Source organism: Nerophis lumbriciformis, linkage group LG27, assembly GCF_033978685.3.
Source record: "Nerophis lumbriciformis linkage group LG27, RoL_Nlum_v2.1, whole genome shotgun sequence".
In the NCBI taxonomy this organism is placed as follows: Eukaryota; Metazoa; Chordata; class Actinopteri; order Syngnathiformes; family Syngnathidae; genus Nerophis; species Nerophis lumbriciformis.
The window spans coordinates 753,545-777,500 of record NC_084574.2 but is presented as its reverse complement, the minus strand read 5'-3'; the positions used below and the strand labels follow the sequence as shown (position 1 = coordinate 777,500).

General features: G+C 40.7%; 2 protein-coding genes across 5 annotated transcripts in view; one reads left to right on the top strand and one right to left on the bottom strand.

Moving 5' to 3' along the window:
• mttp (microsomal triglyceride transfer protein) overlaps positions 1 to 23,060 on the top strand; it is a 93,174-nt gene extending 70,114 nt beyond the window's left edge. The window contains exon 20 of one of the 4 annotated variants that reach the window (XM_061923078.2): positions 22,671 to 23,060. In XM_061923078.2, the coding sequence (XP_061779062.2) occupies positions 22,671 to 22,680 (10 nt within the window). In that variant the 3' untranslated portion in view covers positions 22,681 to 23,060. Of the gene's footprint in view, positions 1 to 2,474; positions 3,151 to 22,670 lie in introns of those variants that run through there. The other 3 variants (XM_061923079.2, XM_061923083.2, XM_061923082.2) reach the window with 3 other exon arrangements.
• LOC133570284 (uncharacterized protein C4orf54-like) lies at positions 2,133 to 17,474 on the bottom strand. Its single transcript, XM_061923126.2, has 2 exons — positions 13,839 to 17,474; positions 2,133 to 2,630 (listed from the first exon to the last, which is right to left on the bottom strand). The coding sequence occupies exon 1, from the start codon at positions 17,472 to 17,474 to the stop codon at positions 13,863 to 13,865; it is 3,612 nt and encodes a 1,203-aa protein (XP_061779110.2). The 3' UTR covers positions 2,133 to 2,630; positions 13,839 to 13,862.
• Positions 23,061 to 23,956: the final 896 nt, after the last annotated feature.

The window sequence follows — 23,956 nt, the reverse complement described above, 5'->3', positions numbered from 1 at the left end:
TGAAACTCATGGAGAGAATGCCAACAGTGTGCAAAGCAGTAATCAGAGCAAAGGGTGGCTATTTTGAAGAAACTAGAATATACAGGTAAAAGCCAGTAAATTAGAATATTTTGAAAAACTTGATTTATTTCAGTAATTGCATTCAAAAGGTGTAACTTGTACATTATATTTATTCATTGCACACAGACTGATGCATTCAAATGTTTATTTCATTTAATTTTGATGATTTGAAGTGGCAACAAATGAAAATCCAAAATTCCGTGTGTCACAAAATTAGAATATTACTTAAGGCTAATACAAAAAAGGGATTTTTAGAAATGTTGGCCAACTGAAAAGTATGACAATGAAAAATATGAGCATGTACAATACTCAATACTTGGTTGGAGCTCCTTTTGCCTCAATTACTGCGTTAATGCGGCGTGGCATGGAGTCCATGAGTTTCTGGCACTGCTCAGGTGTTATGAGAGCCCAGGTTGCTCTGATAGTGGCCTTCAACTCTTCTGCGTTTTTGGGTCTGGCATTCTGCATCTTCCTTTTCACAATACCCCACAGATTTTCTATGGGGCTAAGGTCAGGGGAGTTGGCGGGCCAATTTACAACACAAATACCATGGTCCGTAAACCAGGCACGGGTAGATTTTGCGCTGTGTGCAGGCGCCAAGTCCTGTTGGAACTTGAAATCTCCATCTCCATAGAGCAGGTCAGCAGCAGGAAGCATGAAGTGCTCTAAAACTTGCTGGTAGACGGCTGCGTTGACCCTGGATCTCAGGAAACAGAGTGGACCGACACCAGCAGATGACATGGCACCCCAAACCATCACTGATGGTGGAAACTTTACACTAGACTTCAGGCAACGTGGATCCTGTGCCTCTCCTGTCTTCCTCCAGACTCTGGGACCTCGATTTCCAAAGGAAATGCAAAATTTGCATGGTTGGGTGATGGTTTGGGGTGCCATGTCATCTGCTGGTGTCGGTCCACTCTGTTTCCTGAGATCCAGGGTCAACGCAGCCGTCTACCAGCAAGTTTTAGAGCACTTCATGCTTCCTGCTGCTGACCTGCTCTATGGAGATGGAGATTTCAAGTTCCAACAGGACTTGGCGCCTGCACACAGCGCAAAATCTACCCGTGCCTGGTTTACGGACCATGGTATTTCTGTTCTAAATTGGCCCGCCAACTCCCCTGACCTTAGCCCCATAGAAAATCTGTGGGGTATTGTGAAAAGGAAGATGCAGAATGCCAGACCCAAAAACGCAGAAGAGTTGAAGGCCACTATCAGAGCAACCTGGGCTCTCATAACACCTGAGCAGTGCCAGAAACTCATCGACTCCATGCCACACCGCATTAACGCAGTAATTGAGGCAAAAGGAGCTCTAACCAAGTATTGAGTATTGTACATGCTCATATTTTTCATTTTCATACTTTTCAGTTGGCCAACATTTCTAAAAATCCCTTTTTTGTATTAGCCTTAAGTAATATTCTAATTTTGTGACACACGGAATTTTGGATTTTCATTTGTTGCCACTTCAAATCATCAAAATTAAATGAAATAAACATTTGAATGCATCAGTCTGTGTGCAATGAATAAATATAATGTACAAGTTACACCTTTTGAATGCAATTACTGAAATAAATCAAGTTTTTCTAAATATTCTAATTTACTGGCTTTTACCTGTATATGTATATCAGCCTGTTTGATAATGGATGGATCTCTAATGCAAAGGCTTCATAATTATCAATAGATGATTTCACATTACAGATGTTGTGTAGACGTACTGCTCATACAGTTAACAATAACATGCCGGGTCATTTACATCAAGCAGTGTGCAGACGTCACACGGCTGAAGGCAAACACACTGACCAGCAGCTCCAATGACCTTTGCAACATGGAGTTGGGAACCTGCTAGAACAACATTCTGGGTGATGGTTGTCAATCACATTCTGGGTGATGGTTGTCAATCACGTCTGTCACAAATTTAGTGGGGAATTATACAAAATGTTTGTTTTGTGCAAATTCCTGCTAAATCCTCAATGTATGCACATGTAAGCAACCTTCTGTGCACCCTGCAAGTGTGCGGCCACACACACACACGTACACACATACACATACATACATACACACACACACATACACACACACATACACGTACACACACGTAGCAGACTCCAGCCTTAAAAAGTGTAGAAATGAGCTGACGTCAAAGACTCTTCCAGGGAAGTAAGCACACTTAAAGTGGAGGCTTGTTCACTTCTAATAAACACCTCCACCCAATTGAGGAGAGCTGCACGAGTGCAGGAAGACACAGCATTCTGGCACTCATGCGTTCACTTGGAACACATATTGGCCTTTCTTGTGTGGCGGACGCACTTTAAGTGACTTTCATTCAAGGAAAAATGGTCCCTGGTAGTTTGTTTTAGTTTCCATCTTCCTCACCAAGCGTCAGCCTGCAGTAAATCAAAGTGCTGCCAAGCCTGAAGAAGAACCTTCTCTCTGCTCGTGTTTGTCAACTAGAAGAACCTTCTCTCTGCCCTCTGCTCGTGTCCATCAACGTAAGAACCTTCTCTCCAGTAAAAAAAAAAACCCTCTCTGCTGGCTGCTGCTGATTGAAGGCACGTCGTCCTTGGTGCAGACATCTACAAGTAAAGAGAAAAGAAAATGTTTCGTCAGCATCCATCAGTGAAGTGGACATCGATACTGGGACATCGATACCGCTGATATTTATGCTGTAACATCCATTCTCAAATCAAAATGTGGATCTTTTTGATATTTTAGTTATTTGAGATCATGTATACAACGTTAACACGTGTTATATTATTTATTATTTACATTCTTGTAACTGAATTGTGAATTAGTTTGTATTCTAATTATTTATTTGGATGCTTTATTATTTTACTCGTTTCATTTTTGATGGGTGGAAACACCATTTTTGTGTACTTTATTAACTTGGCTTCCTCGGTATACTTCAGAGTTTGACGTCTTGTATTCTTCATGCTTTGAGGTGTTGTTTGATTGATTTTTGTACTTATTGTGGGTTTTTTTTTTATGTTGATTGAAGTCATCAGTTAAGTTTATGTGGAACATGTATAAGATACAATGTCACGCATCACATATTAGAGCTTAGTTTCAGTTTTATCCCATTTCTTTGTTCTCTGTAACAGTGAATAAATAATAAATACATTTAAAAAAATGTATATATCAAAAGTAAATACATAAATAATATTTATCCTTTTTTTTTACTTTTACTTTGTACTTTTTAAATTGTATTTTATTTTGTTATTATATTGTGCTACTGTTGTATGTATTATGAAACCTGTTTCGCTGTCACTTGTAAAATTTTTATATTTTAATTTTTTTTCTCTTTTTCTTTTTCTTTTTTTTTCTATTTTTCTTTCTCTTTTTTTTTCTCCCTTTCTCTTGTAAAAGTTTTATATTTTAATTTTTTTATCCTTTAAAGCGTCTTTGAGTTCTCTGAAAAGCGCTATAACAAAAAAATAAATTATAAATTAAATGTATTATTATTTTTATTAAAGGAGATTTTAATCTCAATGAATTTCTACCTGGTTATATAAATTAAAAATGAATATACGCAACTTTTAACATGTTAACAGCCACAATAAGTGTATTTGCACAAAGTATCGTATCGGTATCGCCGATGCCAGCCTGAATGTTACTCGATATTGGATCGGAAAGAAAAGGTGTGGTATCACGCACGACCACTATCGATCCATTCATCTGCTCGTGTCGCGTGACGATGACGTCGATTTTTGGCGCGTTCTCGAGACGCAGAAGAGCGAGGAGGAAAAGTGCAGGTAAAAAGTATTTCATGTCGCTCAAAAGAAAGAAAGGTGAGTCACCGAAGCATAGGGAGGGGCTGTGCTAAAACGAAACCAAAACTTTATTTGCGGAGAAAGAATGCTGGCTCACACTCAACTTCAATAGAAGTGATTTCAAACCGAAAACCGCTAAGGGGAAATGCTGTGGGCAAGATGTGTGAAGCGCTCATGAACAAACACCAACACAACAGGAAGTGTCACCAAAAGAAAAGCACAGGACAGGAACCAACACAAAACACCAAATCTTTTTGTACACGCACATTATGTTATAGCTAGCGATGTAACGATATGCACATTTCATATCACGGTTATCATTATTACCGTTGTATTGTTGAATGTGCTTAAAAAGTAAAAACTCAAATATTTTAACCAGGTTGTATTTTTTTAAATAAATAGAGACACAGTATACTTTTGGCAGGGAAAACATTAAATATTGTTCTGGCTTCATAAGAGCCATATTACTTTTGTTTGCGCGTTTGAATGTGTTTATCTTCCTCAATTTTTATATTTGTCATAAATTTAGAAGGCTTTTTCTTAATAAATGTGAATTGGGCGATCACGTTCCTCACTTCCGGTTCATGTGACGTCACGCGAGTGTACTTCCTGTTGAAATACCGTCTGTTTTAAATTACAACCCCCTGGCGCTGTTTTTGATTATTATTTCTCAACTGTTTGTAAATGTTGCAATTTATAAATAAAGGTTTATAAAATAAAAATTAAAAAAACACAGCAATTAGTGATGTGCGATACCACTGATGTTCTTTCCGATCCGATACCAAGTGAAATTCAGGCTGTTATCGGCGATACTGATGTGATAAAGATACTTTGTGCAAATATACCGAACGTGTCTGCTAAAATTGTAAAAGTTGTGTATTTTCAAATAATACCATATCCATCTAAAAAAACATCAGTAAAAATGAAAAAATACGCTGACATTTTTAAACTAATAAATAATAATATACTTAGACATCTATAACAAAGTTGTGTCTTTATATATATATATATATATATATATATATATATTTTTTTTTTTATTTATTTTTTTATTTTTTTTTATATATAAATTTGTGTTTATTATGAATATGATTAATTTACAAAAACAAAAAATATCAAAATGGCCCCCTCAGTATGTGGCCCTTGGTGGAAACAGTTTAGACACCCCGATTTAAAACATTAGAAGCTCTCAAGATAAAAATACAATTTTAGTTAGTTAATACAAAAACAAAATAATACAAATTTATTAATTCATTTGAACAATTACACCAACTATAATAAACATCAACATAAATATTTTCGTGCGAGCAGAATTTTTGCAACAATAGATGATGCAGTTGCATATTCATATTTGTATTCTCTTCTTATGCGGGGGGGGGGAATAGTAAAAATGTAAGAAAGAAGAGCAAAACAATTGGTATGTAATGAGCAAAAGCTGAAATGTTCCAACTAATAATAATTATATAGGATAATACAACACTGACATAATATCTGTTTTTTACCAATTAATTCATATAAAAAAATATCAATATGGCCCCCGCATATTTTGACTTTTCAGTAACCAACCCTTGTTGTGAAAAGTTTGGACACCCCTGAACTAAAGTATATTGATTGGAGGATTGATATTTGAGCATAAAGATCTGGTATCGATATTTCAGTATCAATCCATGAGAATATGCCACATCATTTTGACGCGGTCTTCCATTTCACGTAACGTGGTCCGCCACTTCATTTAATGTGGCCCGTCAAGTCATTCAGTGTGATGGGTCTTTCACATCATTTAATGTGGCCTGCCATTAAAGTAAGGTGGTCTGTCAAGTCATTGAAAGTGGCCCTCTGATGGCAGCCATAATTGCAATGTGGCCCTCAATAAAAAAAAAACAGGTTTACAGTAAGACACTGTAAAAAACAAGTATAGATGTTACCATAGAAACATGTTACCATAGAAACAGTGCTTCAGTGTTTCCATGGACAGAAGTATGCTGTTAAAAACATGGACAGTCAACTTTAGGCACGTGATCTGCCAGTTTATTACAGTCAAATATAAAAACAAATGTACGCAGCACGTAAAAAGTAAATAATAAATAATTGAATATATTAGTAATTGTGCAACAATTGAATGATGCATTAATATTCCCTGAGGGCCGCCATGAAAACAGCCATGTTCCAAGTCCTTCTTTCAAGTGTGTGAAAAAGGTGACATGCATCCAGCATGGTGACTTTGTGCAGCCAGCTGGTTAATAGACATGCAGCAGCTCCATGACAGGTAACATGACACCTCTGACCTCCATGACACTTCTCAGCACACTTCCCCAAGCATGTCGCTGCACTTGCCATTCCTCGCCGTGACATCACCGTCCTGTTATTTCGGTGTCAGAACATTGTTTACACGCATGGAAGCAAGTTGTCACGCCATACAGGAAACTAGTTTTAATCCATCAATACTCTGAAGTCTCTTTCTCCTTCTCACATGTTCATGTTTGTCAGTGGAAATTAATATTTCATCTACTGGGTTTAGAACTTAGACCTAAGTATTCATTAAGTACCACCATAATGACAACATTAAATACAGTAGTGTAGTACACCTAAGTATTCATTAAGTACCACCATAATGACAACATTAAATACAGTAGTGTAGTAGACCTAAGTATTCATTAAGTACCACCATAATGACATCATTAAATACAGTAGTGTCGTAGACCTAAGTATTCATTAAGTACCACCATAATGACATCATTAAATACAGTAGTGTAGTAGACCTAAGTATTCATTAAGTACCACCATAATGACAACATTAAATACAGTAGTGTAGTAGACCTAAGTATTCATTAAGTACCACCATAATGACAACATTAAATACAGTAGTGTAGTAGACCTAAGTATTCATTAAGTACCACCATAATGACATCATTAAATACAGTAGTGTAGTAGGCCTAAGTATTCATTAAGTACCACCATAATGACAACATTAAATACAGTAGTGTAGTAAACCTAAGTATTCATTAAGTACCACCATAATGACAACATTAAATACAGTAGTGTAGTAGGCCTAAGTATTCATTAAGTACCACCATAATGACATCATTAAATACAGTAGTGTAGTAGACCTAAGTATTCATTAAGTACCACCATAATGACAACATTAAATACAGTAGTGTAGTAGACCTAAGTATTCATTAAGTACCACCATAATGACAACATTAAATACAGTAGTGTAGTAGACCTAAGTATTCATTAAGTACCACCATAATGACAACATTAAATACAGTAGTGTAGTAGACCTAAGTATTCATTAAGTACCACCATAATGACAACATTAAAGCTAGAAGCTCGGGCCACTAATCGGTGACAACTACAGCACATATATATAACTTAACAACTACAGCATATATCACTCGTAAATGCTAACATGCATATAATTTATTTTTATTACATCTTAATTGTTGTATTCTATAATTTACTCATTCTATCGCTTTTGTATCGTTAGTAATGTTTTTTTAAGCATATTCTACAACATTTTTGGCCTAAACCAAGCATTTTCAAGCATGAAAAGGACTAAAAGAACTACAAATATATTGATACTACTGTAATGTTGAAGGCTCTGCTTCTTCCTACTCCTTTTCGGACATGTTAAAAAGTAAAATAATGAATATGTGATGAGCCAAAATGTAATTATATTCATGTTCCAAATAAAGTGCTGTTGTCAATATTGTGGTTTTCCCGCCTCTTAGATTTTTTAGAATATATATATTTTTTGGTGTAAATGAAGTGTTTTCATGCATAACAATGGCTAGATGAAGTGAAAATATCAATACTACAGTAGTATTGGCCATTAGATGAGATTAAACCAATCAGATCGCGCTTTTCAGTATCGTGGCCACTGATTGGCTCAGCCTCAAGCAGCCTTACTATATTGGGTAAAAGGTGACTAAAGGGTGTCATTTCATGTCTAGGGGGGTCTAATAATGTTGAAATATGTATTGAGAAAGCTTCAAACAGGTTTTTCAGGCTCGAGCTATGAAAATATGTAATTTCTAATTATTACTTCCTCATTAGCAGAACTTCTAGGGGACGACTGAATTTGTATCACATGGATGCCAGTATTTTCATAGCTAAAGCATAAAAAAAACATGTTTACAACCTCCTAAATAACATTTTTCGTGATGAAATAACACTTTTTAGTCACCTTTACACGCTTTTAATCCAATATAGTAACACTGCTGAGGCTGAGCCAATCAGAGGCCACGATACTGAAAAGCGCGCTCTGGTTAGTTTGGTGCCATCTAGTGGCCAATGGTACTTTAGTGTTGATATGTTTTAGTTTATTTAGCCATTATTCATACTTGCCAACCCTCCCGGATTTTCCGGGAGACTCCCGAAATTCAGCGCCTCTCCCGAAAACCTCCCGGGACAAATTTTCTCCCGAAAATCTCCCGAAATTCAGGCGGAGCTGGAGGCCACGCCCCCTCCAGCTCCATGCGGACCTGAGTCCGCTTTCCCACAATATAAAGAACGTCTACAGTAAAGCAGTCCGTCTGCCGTAAACAGCAATGTTGTGACACTCTTAAACGGGACAATACTGCCATCTAGTGCATTTGATGAAAGCACTTTTGTGCGTGCCACATATCAATGCATCATCAGAGAGGGTGTTCAGCATGGTTAGAAAGATAGTGACAGAGAATAGAACAAGGATGGACAATTCAACCCTTAACTCAACAATGAGTAGATGAGTGTTATGTGTGTGTATATGTGTAAATAAATGAACACTGAAATTCAAGTATTTATTTTATATATATATATATATATATATATGTATATGTGTGTGTGTGTATATATATATATATATATATATATATATATATATGTATATGTGTGTGTGTATATATATATATATATATATATATATATATATGTATGTGTGTGTGGGGAAAAAATCACAAGACTACTTCATCTCTACAGGCCTGTTTCATGAGGGGTTCCCTCAATCATCAGGAGATTTTAATGGAAGCATTCACATACCATGGTTTATATAGGGCACAGAGTGGGTGGGTACAGGCTGGCGTAGGGGCGTGGTGATTGGCTCATGTGTTACCTAGGAGGTGTTTCCGTCTGTGGCGGCATGCTGATACAATTTCGCTGCGCTTGTTGAGGGATGACAGGTCTGGACGGTATATAATAAACAGTTTCTCTTTCAAGCATAGGTTGCATCTTTTATTACCACTATTGTAAGGTGTGCTGGATGCAAGAATTTGCCATGTTATTGAATATTCAACATTATTGTCTTTGAGGTCCCAAGTGTGTTTGCTGAGTTCTGTGGTATTCCGCAGGTTTTGGTTCCTGAAAGAAGCTTTGTGATTGTTCCATCTGGTTTTAAACTCTCCCTCGGTTAATCCTACATATGTGTCGGATGTGTTAATGTCCTTGCGTGTTACCTTAGATTGGTAAACAACTGATGTTTGTAAGCACCCCCCGTTGAGAGGGCAATCAGGTTTCTTGCGGCAGTTGCAGCCTTTGTTGGTTTTGGAGTCGTTCTGTCCGGGGGCCGACGGCTCATTTGCAATTGTTTTGTTGTGGTTTGAGATAATTTGTCGTATATTGTTCATACAGCTGTAGCTCAATTTAATGTTGTTCTTGTTGAATACTTTTCTTAGGGTGTTGCCTTTGGGGAAGTGTTTGTCAATCAGAGTGAGGAATTTGTGGCCAATGTTAGTTGAGACGTTTTTGCTGTATGGGGGGTTGTACCAGATGATGTTGTTTCGTTTTCTGTTCTTTTTTGGTTGGTTTCCTGGCGTGGGTTCATACGTGAGGGTGAAATTGTATCCGCTTTCATCAAGTGCTTTTTGGTACGGGGGGGTTGCCCCCAACCACGCCACCGCCCCAACCACGCCCCCACATCCCGAAATTGGAGGTCTCAAGGTTGGCAAGTATGCCATTATTGTGCTTGAAAACGCTTAATTTAGGGCAAAAATGTGGTCAAGTATGCTTAAGAAACCCCAAAAACCTGCGATGTGATGAGGATGACTTTAATTGTCTTTCAGAGCATTTTGAGTATGGAGACTACACACTAAGAGGTTCTAAATTGAAAAGTTTTGGCAACAAACAAAGACTAAAAAAAGACAGTATTTTTGGTGGATATTGTTTTGTATGATGACATGTTTTCAATGCCAGTATTCATGATTACTTATGGATAATTAAAAAAAAAGCACACAAACAAGAAGCAATTTTTTCTATTTCTGTAGGCCATACTTGCCAACCCTCCCGAATTTTCCGGGAGACTCCCGAAATTCAGCGCCTCTCCCGAAAATCTCCCGGGGCAAATATTCTCCCGAAAAGCTCCCGATTTTCAGCCGGAGCTGGAGGCCACGCCCCCTCCAGCTCCATGCGGACAACAGGGTGACAAGAACTAAATCATCCAGACTAGAGATAAATTGTATTATTGTGTTTATCTTACCTAAAAATAAATATATTTATTAGTTAAATTTAAAAAAAACTAAATACATTTTTACTATATTTTGCTAAAAACATCAAAATTAATTGTATTTTTATTTGTATTTTTTCTGACTCCTTATTACACATCCAGCCATAGAATTACACATTAAAATAAACATATTTGAAATAATTAATTTTAAATGATCATAATAATTCATTTAAAATGACCCTTTTTAATTATTAAAATAATTGCTTGTTTATCAACAACTTTAGCATTTTATTCATTACATTTTGAAGCTCTCAGAAGCCAAATTATGTTATATTCCTTAATATTTATTTATGCAAGTTTGAAGTATCAATTATCTAAACACAGTTTTGTTTGCATATTTTCAGGATGTAGATATCTATATATGAAATACTTGACTTGGTGAATTCTAGCTGTAAATATACTCCTCCCCTCTTAACCACGCCCACAACCACGCCCCTCCCCCACCCCCGACCACGCCCCCACCTCCCGAAATCGGAGGTCTCAAAGTTGGCAAGTATGCTGTAGGCTTCTACTCCATCAGTAGTATTATGTAACCTATTAAGGGGAAGGAAGGGGGGTCTTGGAGAAGTAGTAGGGGGCGTGGCTTAAATGCATTACTTATCAGGCGGGGCAGTTCGGAGTTGACATCCAAAGGTGGGCGTGGCCTACATGTAACACTTGTTCGGGGGTGACGTCACACCCAGTAGGCGTGGCCAAAAACAGAATTAAAAACCGGAAGTAGGAGCACATTTTGCCTTGATTGATTGATTGAGACTTTTATTAGTAGATTGCACAGTACAGTACATATTCCGTACAATTGACCACTAAATGGTAACACCCCAATAAGTTTTTACACTTGTTTAAGTCGGGGTCCACTTAATAAATTGACTCATGATACAGATATATACTATCATCATAATACAGTCATCACACAAGATAAGAGTGTGCAAGAGTGCAAGCCATACTTGCCAACCTTGAGACCTCCGATTTCGGGAGGGGGGGGGGGGGGGGGGGGGGGGGGTTGGGGGCGGGGCTAAGAGGGGAGGAGTATATTTACAGCTAGAATTCACCAAGTCAAGTATGTCATATATATATAAATATATAAGAAATACTTGACTTTCAGCGAATTCTAGCTATATATATATATATTTATTTTATATTTATATATATATATATATATATATATATATATATATATATATATATATATATATAAAAGAAATACTTGAATTTCAGTGTTCATTTATTTACACATATACACACAGATAACACTCATCTACTCATTGTTGAGTTAAGGGTTGAATTGTCCATCCTTGTTCTATTCTCTGTCACTATTTTTCCAACCATGCTGAACACCCTTTCGCAGGTACCCAGAAAGGTTTCGAGTACCACCAAAAAAACTGAATCTCTGAAGACAGTATAAAAATCTGTGTTAAAGGTGTACAAATACTGTTTGTATAATAAGCATGTTATTTTTTTACAAATGAGGGTTAAGAGTTCAGTACTAAAAAAAATAAATAAAAAATAATGTGGCTTAAGTACAGTTTTTTAATTGAGCTGCTGCATTTTTTGGTTGGGTTGTTTATTTATTTTGAGTAACTTCTATACATTTCTAAAAGGGGAGGAATGTAATAGTGATCTATGTTTGTCTGTTGCCATCTCCTGGTGAATGTTGGCTATAGCGTACTGGGGTTACTTTTTGGTTGGCCAACGATTTACATGGTGTTGCGCACCTGACGTCACTCAGGTCCGCATGGAGCTGGAGGGGGCGTGGCTTCCAGCTCCGCCTGAATTTCGGGAGATTTTCGGGAGAAAATTTGTCCCGGGAGGTTTTCGGGAGAGGCGCTGAATTTCGGGAGTCTCCCGAAAAATCCGGGAGGGTTGGCAAGTATGGTGCAAGCCCAAGCCTAGTTAAAATGCTTCCAGGTAAACTTGTTGCAAGCCCCGCCCACATGCACGTCAAACACCGCCATTATTTGAAACCGTCAAAAAGAGAAGCGAATGTGAAAAAGTAAAAAAAAAATAAAAGCCTGAGAAAAACAAAAACAATAGCAGTGTACAAAAATATGAAGATTGGCATTAAAAACATGTCATAATATAACAAAATAAATTATATTTTTCCAATGTTTGTATTAGTTTGTTGCCAAAACGACAACTTTTTCTACAATGTAATTTTTTTTTTTTTGGATACCAAATCTTACTGGCTGTGTCTCGGCGCCACGTTTGAGCACAACCCATAGGGGGCGCCACACATGTCATGTCCTAACACAGGGGAGTCGTTGATTGAGCGTTGCCACGGTGATGACTATGCACCATGACTATATGGGAATAAAAGTGGACTCACTGGTGACGGTGGCAGAGAAGAGGACTTTGGAAAAACTAGTGAGCATCCTGGATGATGACAGTCACCCTCTGCATAGCCAGAGGAGCATGTTCAGTACTAGACTGTTCAGTACTAGACTGTTCAGTACCAGACTGTTCAGTGCTAGACTGTTCAGTGCTAGACTGTTCAGTGCGAGACTGTTCAGTACCAGACTGTTCAGTGCTAGACTGTTCAGTACTAGACTGTTCAGTGCTAGACTGTTCAGTGCTAGACTGTTCAGTACTAGACTGTTCAGTACTAGACTGTTCAGTGCGAGACTGTTCAGTACCAGACTGTTCAGTGCTAGACTGTTCAGTACTAGACTGTTCAGTACTAGACTGTTCAGTGCGAGACTGTTCTTGTGCGAGACTGTTCAGTACCAGACTGTTTAGTGCTAGACTGTTCAGTACTAGACTGTTCAGTACCAGACTGTTCAGTGCTAGACTGTTCAGTACTAGACTGTTCAGTACTAGACTGTTCAGTGCGAGACTGTTCAGTGCGAGACTGTTCAGTGCTAGACTGTTCAGTGCGAGACTGTTCAGTACTAGACTGTTCAGTGCTAGACTGTTCAGTACTAGACTGTTCAGTACTAGACTGTTCAGTGCTGGACTGTTCAGTACTAGACTGTTCAGTGCTAGACTGTTCAGTACTAGACTGTTCAGTACTAGACTGTTCAGTACTAGACTGTTCAGTGCTAGACTGTTCAGTACTAGACTGCTTCATCCCAAGTGCAGGACTAATAGACTCAAAAACTCTTTAGTCCCACACGCCATTAGACTGTACAACTCCTCTCTAAAACAATAACAGTGCAATACTTTTTCATAACATGGTCACAACTGCCTAGTTTCTCTTATTATATTCTTATTTTTACTGTTATAGTTTTATTCTTATTGCTGCTTTTTATTTTTATTGTAATATTTTTCTATTTTATTTCTATTTATACCCCCATTATTTACTTTTTACTTTTTAAATTCCATCTCAATTCTGTACACTGCTGCTGGAATTTTAATTTTCCTGAGGGAACTCTCCTGAAGGAATCAATAAAGTACTATCTATCTATCTATCTATCTATCTATGTATCTATCTATCCATGTATCTATCTATCTATCCATCTATCTATCTATGTATCTATGTATATATGTATCTATGTATCTATGCACCCACACAGAAGCCCGTGGTGTTGCGCAGGACTTACATGTGCACCGAGACATCTCCTTGGTCACCGATGCTCCACCACAAAGCTCATTGTTGTCCCGTCAAAGGAAGGCGGCGCAATGATTCTTGGACCTTGCTGCGTGGTGATGCTGATAATCGGCTTTCTGTCCATGCTGGCCACGCCCCCTCTGGCCGAGGAGGGCGCGGGCAGGGCCTCGGCTGTGGCGCTGTAATAGGGGCTCTCCTTCACTTCCTGCTTGGCGCTTCTGGTGTTTTTCAGCGACTTTTCGCTGGGCTCCGAGGGGACGGGCGACTGCGGCAGCAGCGTGGGTGAGGGGATGAATCCCGGGTAAATCATATAGGTGGGTGCGAAGGCTCCCGGGCTGAGGGCGAGGGGCGGCAAGGGGAGCGGCACGGGGGCGACGGGCGCCACCGGAGGATGGGGCACGTCTACGTATTGCCCCGTCTCTGGGTCAAAGAGCCGCTTGGTGGGGGCTTGTACGGGTGTGTCCACCAGGTAGTAATGTCCGGTGGTGGGGTCCAGAAGCATTTTCCGCTGCGTTTGTAGACCTGCTTCTGCTGTAGAGGGTGAGAGCGTGGTGATGGGCGGGGAGAAACACAACACCTGCTGCGTCTGTGGACCACGCTGATGATAGATAGAAGAAGCCGGGTACTCGGCCATGAATACTCTCTTGGCGTCAGCTTGTTGGCACACCTTTGACTGCGCCCTGTCGGTCACTTTGATATCGTCGGCGTAGCCCAGGCCGGGTATGGTTAAATAGTTCTCCGAGTCGCTTGGCGTGACGTTGGGATTAGCGGGACTCATTTGGAGCTGCCTCTGCTCCACCTGCCCTTGTTTTGGAGGTTCTATTTTCACCGAGAGCGGCACCTCGGAGCTTTCCGCCGAGCTGATGATGACCTTGTTGCTGTTGCCAAGATGGAGGACGCTTTTGTTGCTGAATGTTTTGCGCGGCGGCGGCTTCTCGACGTTTTCCTCCTCCTCTTCGGCGCCTTGCTCCTCGCTGGCGATGAGCGACAGCACATGGCTGTCTGTGATCGGCTGCGGCGGTTGAGCTTTGCGTTTCCATTCGTTGCGGTCAAAAACGTAAAGCTGCTCCATTGTCTTAACGGCGGCTTTCAGCTTCTCCAGCGCCGCCTGTTTGGGAACTCTTGGCTCCGCCCGCCAGTCGGCCGCCTCGCCCGCAAACTTCTCCTGCCTTTGCTTTAACAGTTTGTCGGCTTCCAATTGCTCAGGATTGGGCTGCTTAGTGCCAACAGGTGGCGCTCTTCCGGGCGACTTAACGTCGGTTTTTACCGAGTGGCATTTAATGACAATGGGAGAAGGCGACACCTGTTTAACCGGCTGCGTCTTAGTCTTGTCTTCGGCTTTGTCTTCCACTTTCTCAGCCGCTTCTCCCGTGCCGCCTTTACCGTCGCCGTTATCCAGAGAAACTAAGCGATATGAGCTTTTCACCAGTTTGCGCACGTCCCGCACTCGATAAATGGGCGTTTGGAACTTTCCCTTGGTGTCTCTTATGTCCCTGACAGTAAAATTCGGGATCTTATCAGACGCGGACAAGATGTGATATTTGGCGCCGCTCGCTGCCCTAAAAGTGCTTTCAGCGTTGGAGCTTATTTTGGGGGTTAGCGGGCTGGCGATGTTCAAGGAGCCGCCATTATTTTCCTTCACGCTTCTTAGGCATATTTTGATCTCGGGTGTTTTCGTGCCCTTGTCGCTTTCGCTCTCCGTGTTTACCGTTTGGAGCGCCGTCTCGCTTTTTTGATACGCCGCGCCTCCGACGTCCTTCTCCTTGGAGATGCGCTGCCAGCTGGGCACAAACAGGAGTTTGGTCAACATGTTGCTCCGGTCCGATTCTTCCTTGGCGGCCCTTTTGTCCTTCCATGAATTAAAGGCGCTGCTCTGACTGTGGCTGAGGACCACTTTGGGCCTCTGGCAGGGGTCCTCTGCAGCATTGCTACTTTTCTGCTCCTCTACGGGCTCACAGGAAGCCGGCCTGCTGCCTTCCTCTGAAGGCGGCTCGTCTCCGGAATTAGTGAAACCCGAGCTGGATTCTGAGCTCTGCCTTTGAAAGCCCCTCAAGGCCGCACTCCTGTCGCTGCCCCCCTCCAGAGAGCAAGGGGAGACGGACGGCGGGTACTTGTCGAAGAGCTCTCCTCTCTCCATCTTGCGCTCCTGCTCAAACTGCATCTTTTTGGAAATGACGTTTTGGAGTAGACTGGAGGCAAAAATGGCCCTCTTCTGCGTGTTCCCCGTGCTGTCCGTCTGTTGGTACTGCATCTGGCATCCTGACCTCGCCAACACCGCGCCGTGGGCCTCGCCGGACCTGTTCCTGGTGGTCTTAGGTCGCCTTGTTCCCGCTGCTCCTACGTTACACTGCACATTCAACGTGACACCTGCCGGATCTTTCAACTCCGCCTTTTGACCCACAGATAGCCTCTTAGCAGCTAGTGCTGCTTTCTCCAACGTCCGGTTCATTTCCAGTGTGGCGCTGGAGGTCTTGTGCGCAATAACGCTGCGCTCTGCCCCTCTGGGCATTTGTCCGTAATTCCAATCCACGTAGGCGGACCACTTGTTTAGACTGTACTCCGACATGGACGACGACTCGCTGGAGGTGCTCAAGTTAATGGTATCAAAGTAGGGGCACGCCAAGCTCCGGAAAGACCTGGCGGTTAAATTACGCACTTCTTTATCGGCGTCATCGAGCTCGCTGATGGAGCTGGAGGCGCCGCTGGAGTACTCGTTAATGTCTTTCCGTCGTAGTTTGGTTGCAATGTGTTGGCGGCCCGGAGCTGGGATGAAAAATGTTGCTTTGTTATCTCCTAAGGGTCCGGGTCTCACAAAAGAGAAGTGTTTAGCGCCCTCGTCCACAACACCCGCAGGCTCCTCTTGGGACGGTTTAACGGATAGGTGGATTTCCCCCAAACCGGCATCCCCGATCATGTGGTCTTTACACAAGCTTTCGTCCGAGCTGGCACATTTATCCGAGTCGCACAGATCGCTGTCGTCCTGCTCGGTACTCACGCCAGGTTTGGAGCCCACTTTTCCCTCCAGGATCAAAGTCCCGGTCCGGGTGTCGTCGCTTTCAAACGAGGCGTAATCCACAAAGGAGTAGACCAAGTTGTCGTCCTCGAAATCCCAGCTGGCGCCCCGGCCCAGGTCGTAGTCCACTTCGTGGTCGAGTTCCGTCAGCTGAATCTCGTGCGTGGTGATGTAGTGAGACTCGTCCTTCAGCGTGTCGGTGCCGCTGTGGTCGGAGAGCGCCGCCTCGCTGGTGCCGTCGTCGGACTCGGTTCGGCTGTTTAGGTACATGTCCGTGTACTGGAGCTCGTCCTCTTCGCTTAACTCGCTCCGAACCCCGTCCCCGGAGTCCTGCTCCTCGGCGACGCCACCGGCCATGTCCAAAGAGTCCCCCGAGGGCAGCTCCTCCGGGCCAGGACTGGGCTCTCCCTGCTTGGAGCCGTCGCTCTTGACAGACAGCTGGCTCCCTTCGCCGGTGAACGTCACTTTCACGGTCTTGTTTCCATCCGGTCTCATGTCCAGATCCACGTAGTTGGACTCGCTCTTTGTCTGGACATGTCCCCCGGTGCCCCCCTTAATAATCTTGTCATGTCCGGGGCCATCTCGGTAAGTGAGAGTTTTCTCCGCTGCTTCCATGAGCTCTGCGATGTGGAGCCCACACAGGACGGAGAACTCTGCCGGGCTGCAGCGGCGTGGGGACGGAGAGCCACGGGTGCGGGGGAGGGCCGGTGGGTGGGATCATCTTGATATCATCCCAGCCTCTTGATCTTTTTGCTGCAAATCAACTATCAGCACCTTTTGGGGACCCACGCCTGGAGAAAAAAACCAAACATTTGAGGTGTAGCTCTGAAGAAACACGACTATTTGAGCGACTCTCACTGGAGTGTGTGGCTTCTGCAGCGGGACCCAGATCGGTGGTATGCAGCGAGGCGGGGCGCCGCCACCAGCTGCTGCCATGTGTGAAGGACACATTATCGAGGGCAAAGGTCAGCGTTTTGAAGCCTTTGTCACCTGCAAAGCCCACTCCTAGCTCCTGTCACTAATGGCCACATTTGCTGTAGTCTAACTAACCACTTACACATTGCATAGATGTGCACCATAAATGACTATTAAGTTGTATAAAACAGATTAATTCTACATCTTATATTAACGAATGAGACATAATCAATCATCTATTACATATTCAGCAAAGTATGTGTATTACAACTAGGGTACTAGTATAGCATCACAGTACTAATAAATCAAAAACATGGTACTATACTCTGTTTGAAAAGTACCGGTTCTCCATATTTATTTTTCGTCACGTCATGACATTGCTGGTTTTACGAGCAGAGGAGCATGTTCAGCAGCGCGCACACACAGAGTACTTACAAGCAGACACAGTGTGTAGACAGAAAAGGGAGAATGGTGTAAAAAGTAAAGATAAAGGTGAAGTTATAACACTGAAACACCCTCAGGAAGAGCTGCTTTAACACATGACTAGCTAGCTAGCGAGTTTTAGCTACTTCTAAATCACTAATCCTGGCCCCCAAGGCGACAAATAAAGTAAGTTTCTTCCAAGTACCATTATCACTGGAGGACGAGGAATAGCTAAACATGCTTCACTACACACCGTAGGAGGATACAATAGCTCACCGCCTGTCAGGCTTGTCCCTGACAGTTTGACTGTGGTTTAGTTTTTTCTCTGAGTTTGTCTTAGTTTTCTGTCCAGCACTTTTATTTTGTCATTTCTACTTGTCGTTGTCAGTGTAGCTGGATGCGGTAGCGGTAAGCTATATTCTGTAGCTGTTTGTAGTCTGCTGTCTTTTTGTTCCTCGTTTTCCAGTTCTTGTTTCCCTGGCATCCTGTTTCCTGTTCCTAGTTCCTGGTTTGTGTTTTTTCCTTTATTTTATAAACATTAAATCATGTTTTCCCGTATAACGCCTTCCGCCTTCTCTGCATCTTGGGGTTCGTGTCCTACAAACTCTGACACCGCCGTCACAATGTAAACAAACGCCCTCGGTGGATCTACACCTGACATCCACTGTAATGATACCAAGTACAAGTAGTCGATACTACTATGATTACATCGATATTTTTTATCATCACAAAATCTTTTTCCGTTTAAAAAAAATTCATATTATGTTTATAAAGTCTTGAAATATGTCCCTGGACACATGAGGACTTTGAACATGATCAATGTATGATCCTGTAACTACTTGGTATCACATCCATACCCAAATGTGTGGTATCATCCAAAACTAACGTCAAGTATGAAAGAAGAGAAGAATAAGTGATTATTACATTTTAACAGAAGTGTAGATAGAACATGTTAAAAGAGAAAATAAGCAGATATTAACAGTAAATGAACAAGTAGATTAATAATCATTTTTTACAGTTTGTCCCTCATAAAGTGTACAAAATAATAGGTGTATAAATGACACAATATGTTACTGCATTCGACTAATTAGGAGTCTTTGTTTGTTTACTTACTACTAAAAGACAAGTTGTCACTATTTTATTGAAGGACTAAATGACAATAATAAACATGTTTCATGTACACTAACATTTTGTGTTAAAATAAAGCCAACATTACAATTTTTTGAGGTCCCCTTTATTTAGAAAAGTATTGAAATACATTTTGGTACTGTAATGCATGCCTGCATTACAGTACAGTAGATATTACACACAAAAAAATTGATTCACAACAAATCGCGATTCTTATCTGTCTGGACTGAATAAATTTCAATTATTTTTTTTAAATAAAATTACATTTAAATACACACCTTTTTTGGCCATTTCCATGCAACTTTAAGGAGATGTTCTAACCTGTAAACCTGTTATGAAAAACTTTCATTATAGTTATTATACCAAATACTACATTACAAGAATGTGTTTGAATCCAGAATCAATTCTGAATGGAATCAAAGATTCACACTTCTGTTATGTAATCGTATTCTTCCAGCCCTGAATCTGTGTCGTTATTTGATTGACAAATACACCAGATGATGGCACCTTTGTTAAACTTTGGAATGGCTTGAAATTTCTGCTGAACACCCCCGATAGCTGATAAGCGTGTTTCTCAAATTTGAGCGAGGTGTGTAGAGAAAGCCGAGCTAGATCCATAGATAGTGTATGATGCAGGAGATGAACTTGCAGAGCTATTTCCGACGTGAAGGCGTGTGCAGATAGTTTACTAGAATGGATACATTAACACAGCAGGTGCTCAGTCAGGGTCGGCCGTCTTTGGAGACCTCAGCAAACATCAGTGGTCGTCAGAAAAAGCAAAGCAAGTGTGAACAAGCAGCTGTTTGTCCACAAGCGGGTGACCCACTCTCAGGAGAGGAGCACATCAGCTGGAGATGTCCAAAGTGCAGATGATTTACTAAAAAGCCTGCGGCACATTCTAAAAATACTCTTGCAAAAAACAACAACATTAAAAAGTGGAAGAAAAGAGCAAACGGGTCACAAGAAACAAGTTGCAATGTTGACTCAACACAAAGCTGCCATGCAGGCTGGTTTTGTTTTGTATTCTAATTGTCACTGATCAATAAATAATAATGAATCAAACTATATGTTGTTATGACTGATTGACCCATTTAAGGCTCCAATTAATTTACATCAGATATTCTACTTTGGAAAATATTGCATATTTTGTGTGTCTGCTATAGAAAAAAACAAGGTTTCTTTGACAAAAAGGGCACAAAACAAACATAAAAAAATATATATTAAAAACTAATAATCGACAGATATGAAGTTGATCTTGAGGCTTAAGTGTTGAAAGTTAAAAACTTTTTTTTTTTTCAAGTAAGACTTAATTTTAACACTTTTATGAGTAGGCCCTTTTGGATCCACGAGAATTTTAGTTGGATTTTTTTTTAACTGTCATTGCTTAAAAAATAATAATGAATCAAAATCAATGTTGTTATGAATGATTGACCTATTTAAGACTCCAATTAATTTACATCAGATATTCTACTTTGGAAAATATTGCATATTTTGCGTGTCTGCTATAGAAAAAAACAAGGTTTCTTTGACAAAAAGGGCACAAAACAAACAAAAAAACATTAAAAAAATATATATATATTAAAAACTAATAATCGACAGATATGAAGTTGATCTTGAGGCTTAAGTGTTGGAAGTTAAAAACTTTTTTTTTATGTAAGACTTAATTTTAACACTTTTATGAGTAGGCCCTTTTGGATCCACGAGAATTTTAGTTGGATTTTTTTTTAACTGTCATTGCTTAAAAAATAATAATGAATTAAAATCAAAGTTGTTATGAATGATTGACCTATTTAAGACTCCAATTAATTTACATCAAATATTGTACTTTGAACATTATTTGGGGGGGAAATATTGCACATTAAAAACAGGGTTTTTGTTTACAAAAAAAAAAGACATGAAACATAAAACAACTGTTTTATATTGATGGATCTAGAGCAGGGGTCCCCAAACTTTTTGACTCGGGGGCCGCATTGGGTTAAAAAAAATTTGGCCGGGTGCCGGGCTGTATCTATATATATATATATATATATATATATATATATATATATATATATATATATACATATATACATTGTCTTTATATTCCAGCGAGTTAATCCATTTTGTCATTTAACATCAATTAACATTGATGTTCATCAACATTTAACATTGTCACGTTATCGATGGTGTTGGAATAATTGTTTGTAAGTTATCACAAAAGAAAAGTTGTATTATGAATGCTGTCTTTCGAGGCCTAACAAGAGGAAGAATGCTCGTGAAACGCCACTGTGATTTCAACACGGACAGATGGCAGGATCTGCTCAACTCCCGGAGGAACTCTCTTTGAAGTGTTAAACGAATTCTCTTTGAAGTAATTCACAAACTCTCTTCCAACTATTTGGTCAACGCTATTTACGACCCGCTGCCCTCTTGAAGTTGCTGTGGACAGGAGACGGGAGGGGTTATCCATTGTCCTCCAACACCTGCCCCAGCTGGATCCAGGAAGACCCAAGCCCGAGAAATCCGCTTCTTGGACTTCAAAGCGACCGAAAACAATGACTGTTTTAAATACTTCACATTCCTGCTGTGACATATGTTGGTGCGAGAACATGGAACATCTGAATTAAAAGAGGAGACGAAAACCTTCTTCGTCAGAGCGTGCTAAGACACTGTAAGAGGTTACAGGTTGACGCATGTCTCTCCTCAATTGAGTCCAAATTGAATTCTGTCTCTGTTTGATTCTTTGCCTTTTGTCTTGTTTAATAGATGTCCTGTGTTTGAACGTGACAGATGGGAAAATGCATTTTTAGACAATATGATTTGCCTGAGCGGCTAGGAGACACCGAGAGTAACAAGCGGTATAAAATAGATTAGAAATGAAAAAAATTATAATAAATTAAAACACTTTTTTTTTTAACTTGGGACTTCCCGTCGGCCGGATTTTGGATGTGGCCGTAGTTTTGGGACCCCTGATCTAGAGATTTAAGCATTGAAAAAACAAAAAAAACAAAACATAATTTCCTTATTTTTATGACTGAGACTCTTCCGGGTCACCGGGGCCAAACTGAAGGGGAGCCCTATGGTAAAAACACAACAACTATATATTGTGTTGGGTTTGAAAAAGGAAAATGTGGAAATGGCTGAGCATGCTTTGTTTTTGACAAAAAGCTGAAACTCTTTTCTCTGTGGTTGAAAACATCCATACAACGTCACATCATCCAAGTATTGATATTTGATATTCTTATCACCCAATAGGACGGTCAATCTAAACTGCTGCACACGGGCTACTCTGAAGAAGATGTGAGGCTGAGGGCTACTATATTGTGTACTGCATGGTTTATAATATGCATATCTCCCTTCTGGCAGCACAGGTTGATTCCTGCTCTCCAACACCTGTCATGCAGCTCTGACACTGACACTGACACCCAGGTTACTCCCCCCACTAAAGGGCACAAGGTCAGCTTTGGAGTTTTTCTGCCGCTACTCTGGGAAGTAAGAGCGTGGACTGGAGAGTCAGGCTGCCCGGTGGATAAAACCAACTTGGAAGGCAAATGCGTGGGACATGGGAAACAAAGTTGACAGTTGGTCAGCAGAAATGAGCAAAGGAATGTCAACGATGGACTGAGGTGTGACAATGAAACCGCTGATTTAGAAGCTGAGAAGTCTGATCTACAATAAGGTCCCCCCAGGATGAAAACTGTATGCCTTTAATATTGATTGTATATTTTGATATGGTGGACAAATAACCTTTATGAGACTTTTAGGACTACTGTACATCAAACTTACTGATTACTTCAGAGGAGCAGATTGCTGCCCTCTAGTGGCCAGTTTTTGTCAGCCATTGAAATTGTCAATTACTCAAATAAGATATATTTATGTATATATATATATATATATATATATACACATGTATGTATGTGTGGGAAAAAAATCACAAGACTACTTCATCTCTACAGGCCTGTTTCATGAGGGGTTCCCTCAATCATCAGAAAAAGAAAAAAAAAAATCTGATGATTGAGGGAACCCCTCATGAAACAGGCCTGTAGAGATGAAGTAGTCTTGTGATTTTTTCCCACACATACATATATTGCGCTCTACCACGGTATCGAGCACTATTTTTTTTGGATAATCTACCGTATTTTCCGAACCATAAGGCGCCCTGGGTTATAAGCCGCGCCTTCAATGAACGGCATATTTCAAAACTTTGTCCACCTATAAGCCGCCCCGTGTTATAAGCCGCATCTAACTGCGCTAAAGGAATGTCAGAAAAACAGTCAGATAGGTCAGTCAAACTTTAATAATATATTAAAAACCAGCGTGATGTGGGCGCGCATGGAGTCGTATATCAACATGGACGGAGCTGCGTGAAAAAAGCCACCCGGCCTCTTCGCGTAAACTTAAACTTCCCTTAACCACTCGCTCATCTTTTCTTCATCCATCCCTTCGAGTTAGCTTTTATGATGACGCCGGCTGGAAAGGTCTCTTTTGGCAAGGTCTTCCTTTTGAATATCACCATGGGTGGAAGTTTCTGGCCATTAGCATGGCAAGCTAGAACCACAGTGAAGGATGACTTCTCATTCCCTGTGGTGCGAATATTCACCGTACGTGCTCCCGTTGTATCCACAGTGCGGTTCACAGGAATATCAAAAGTC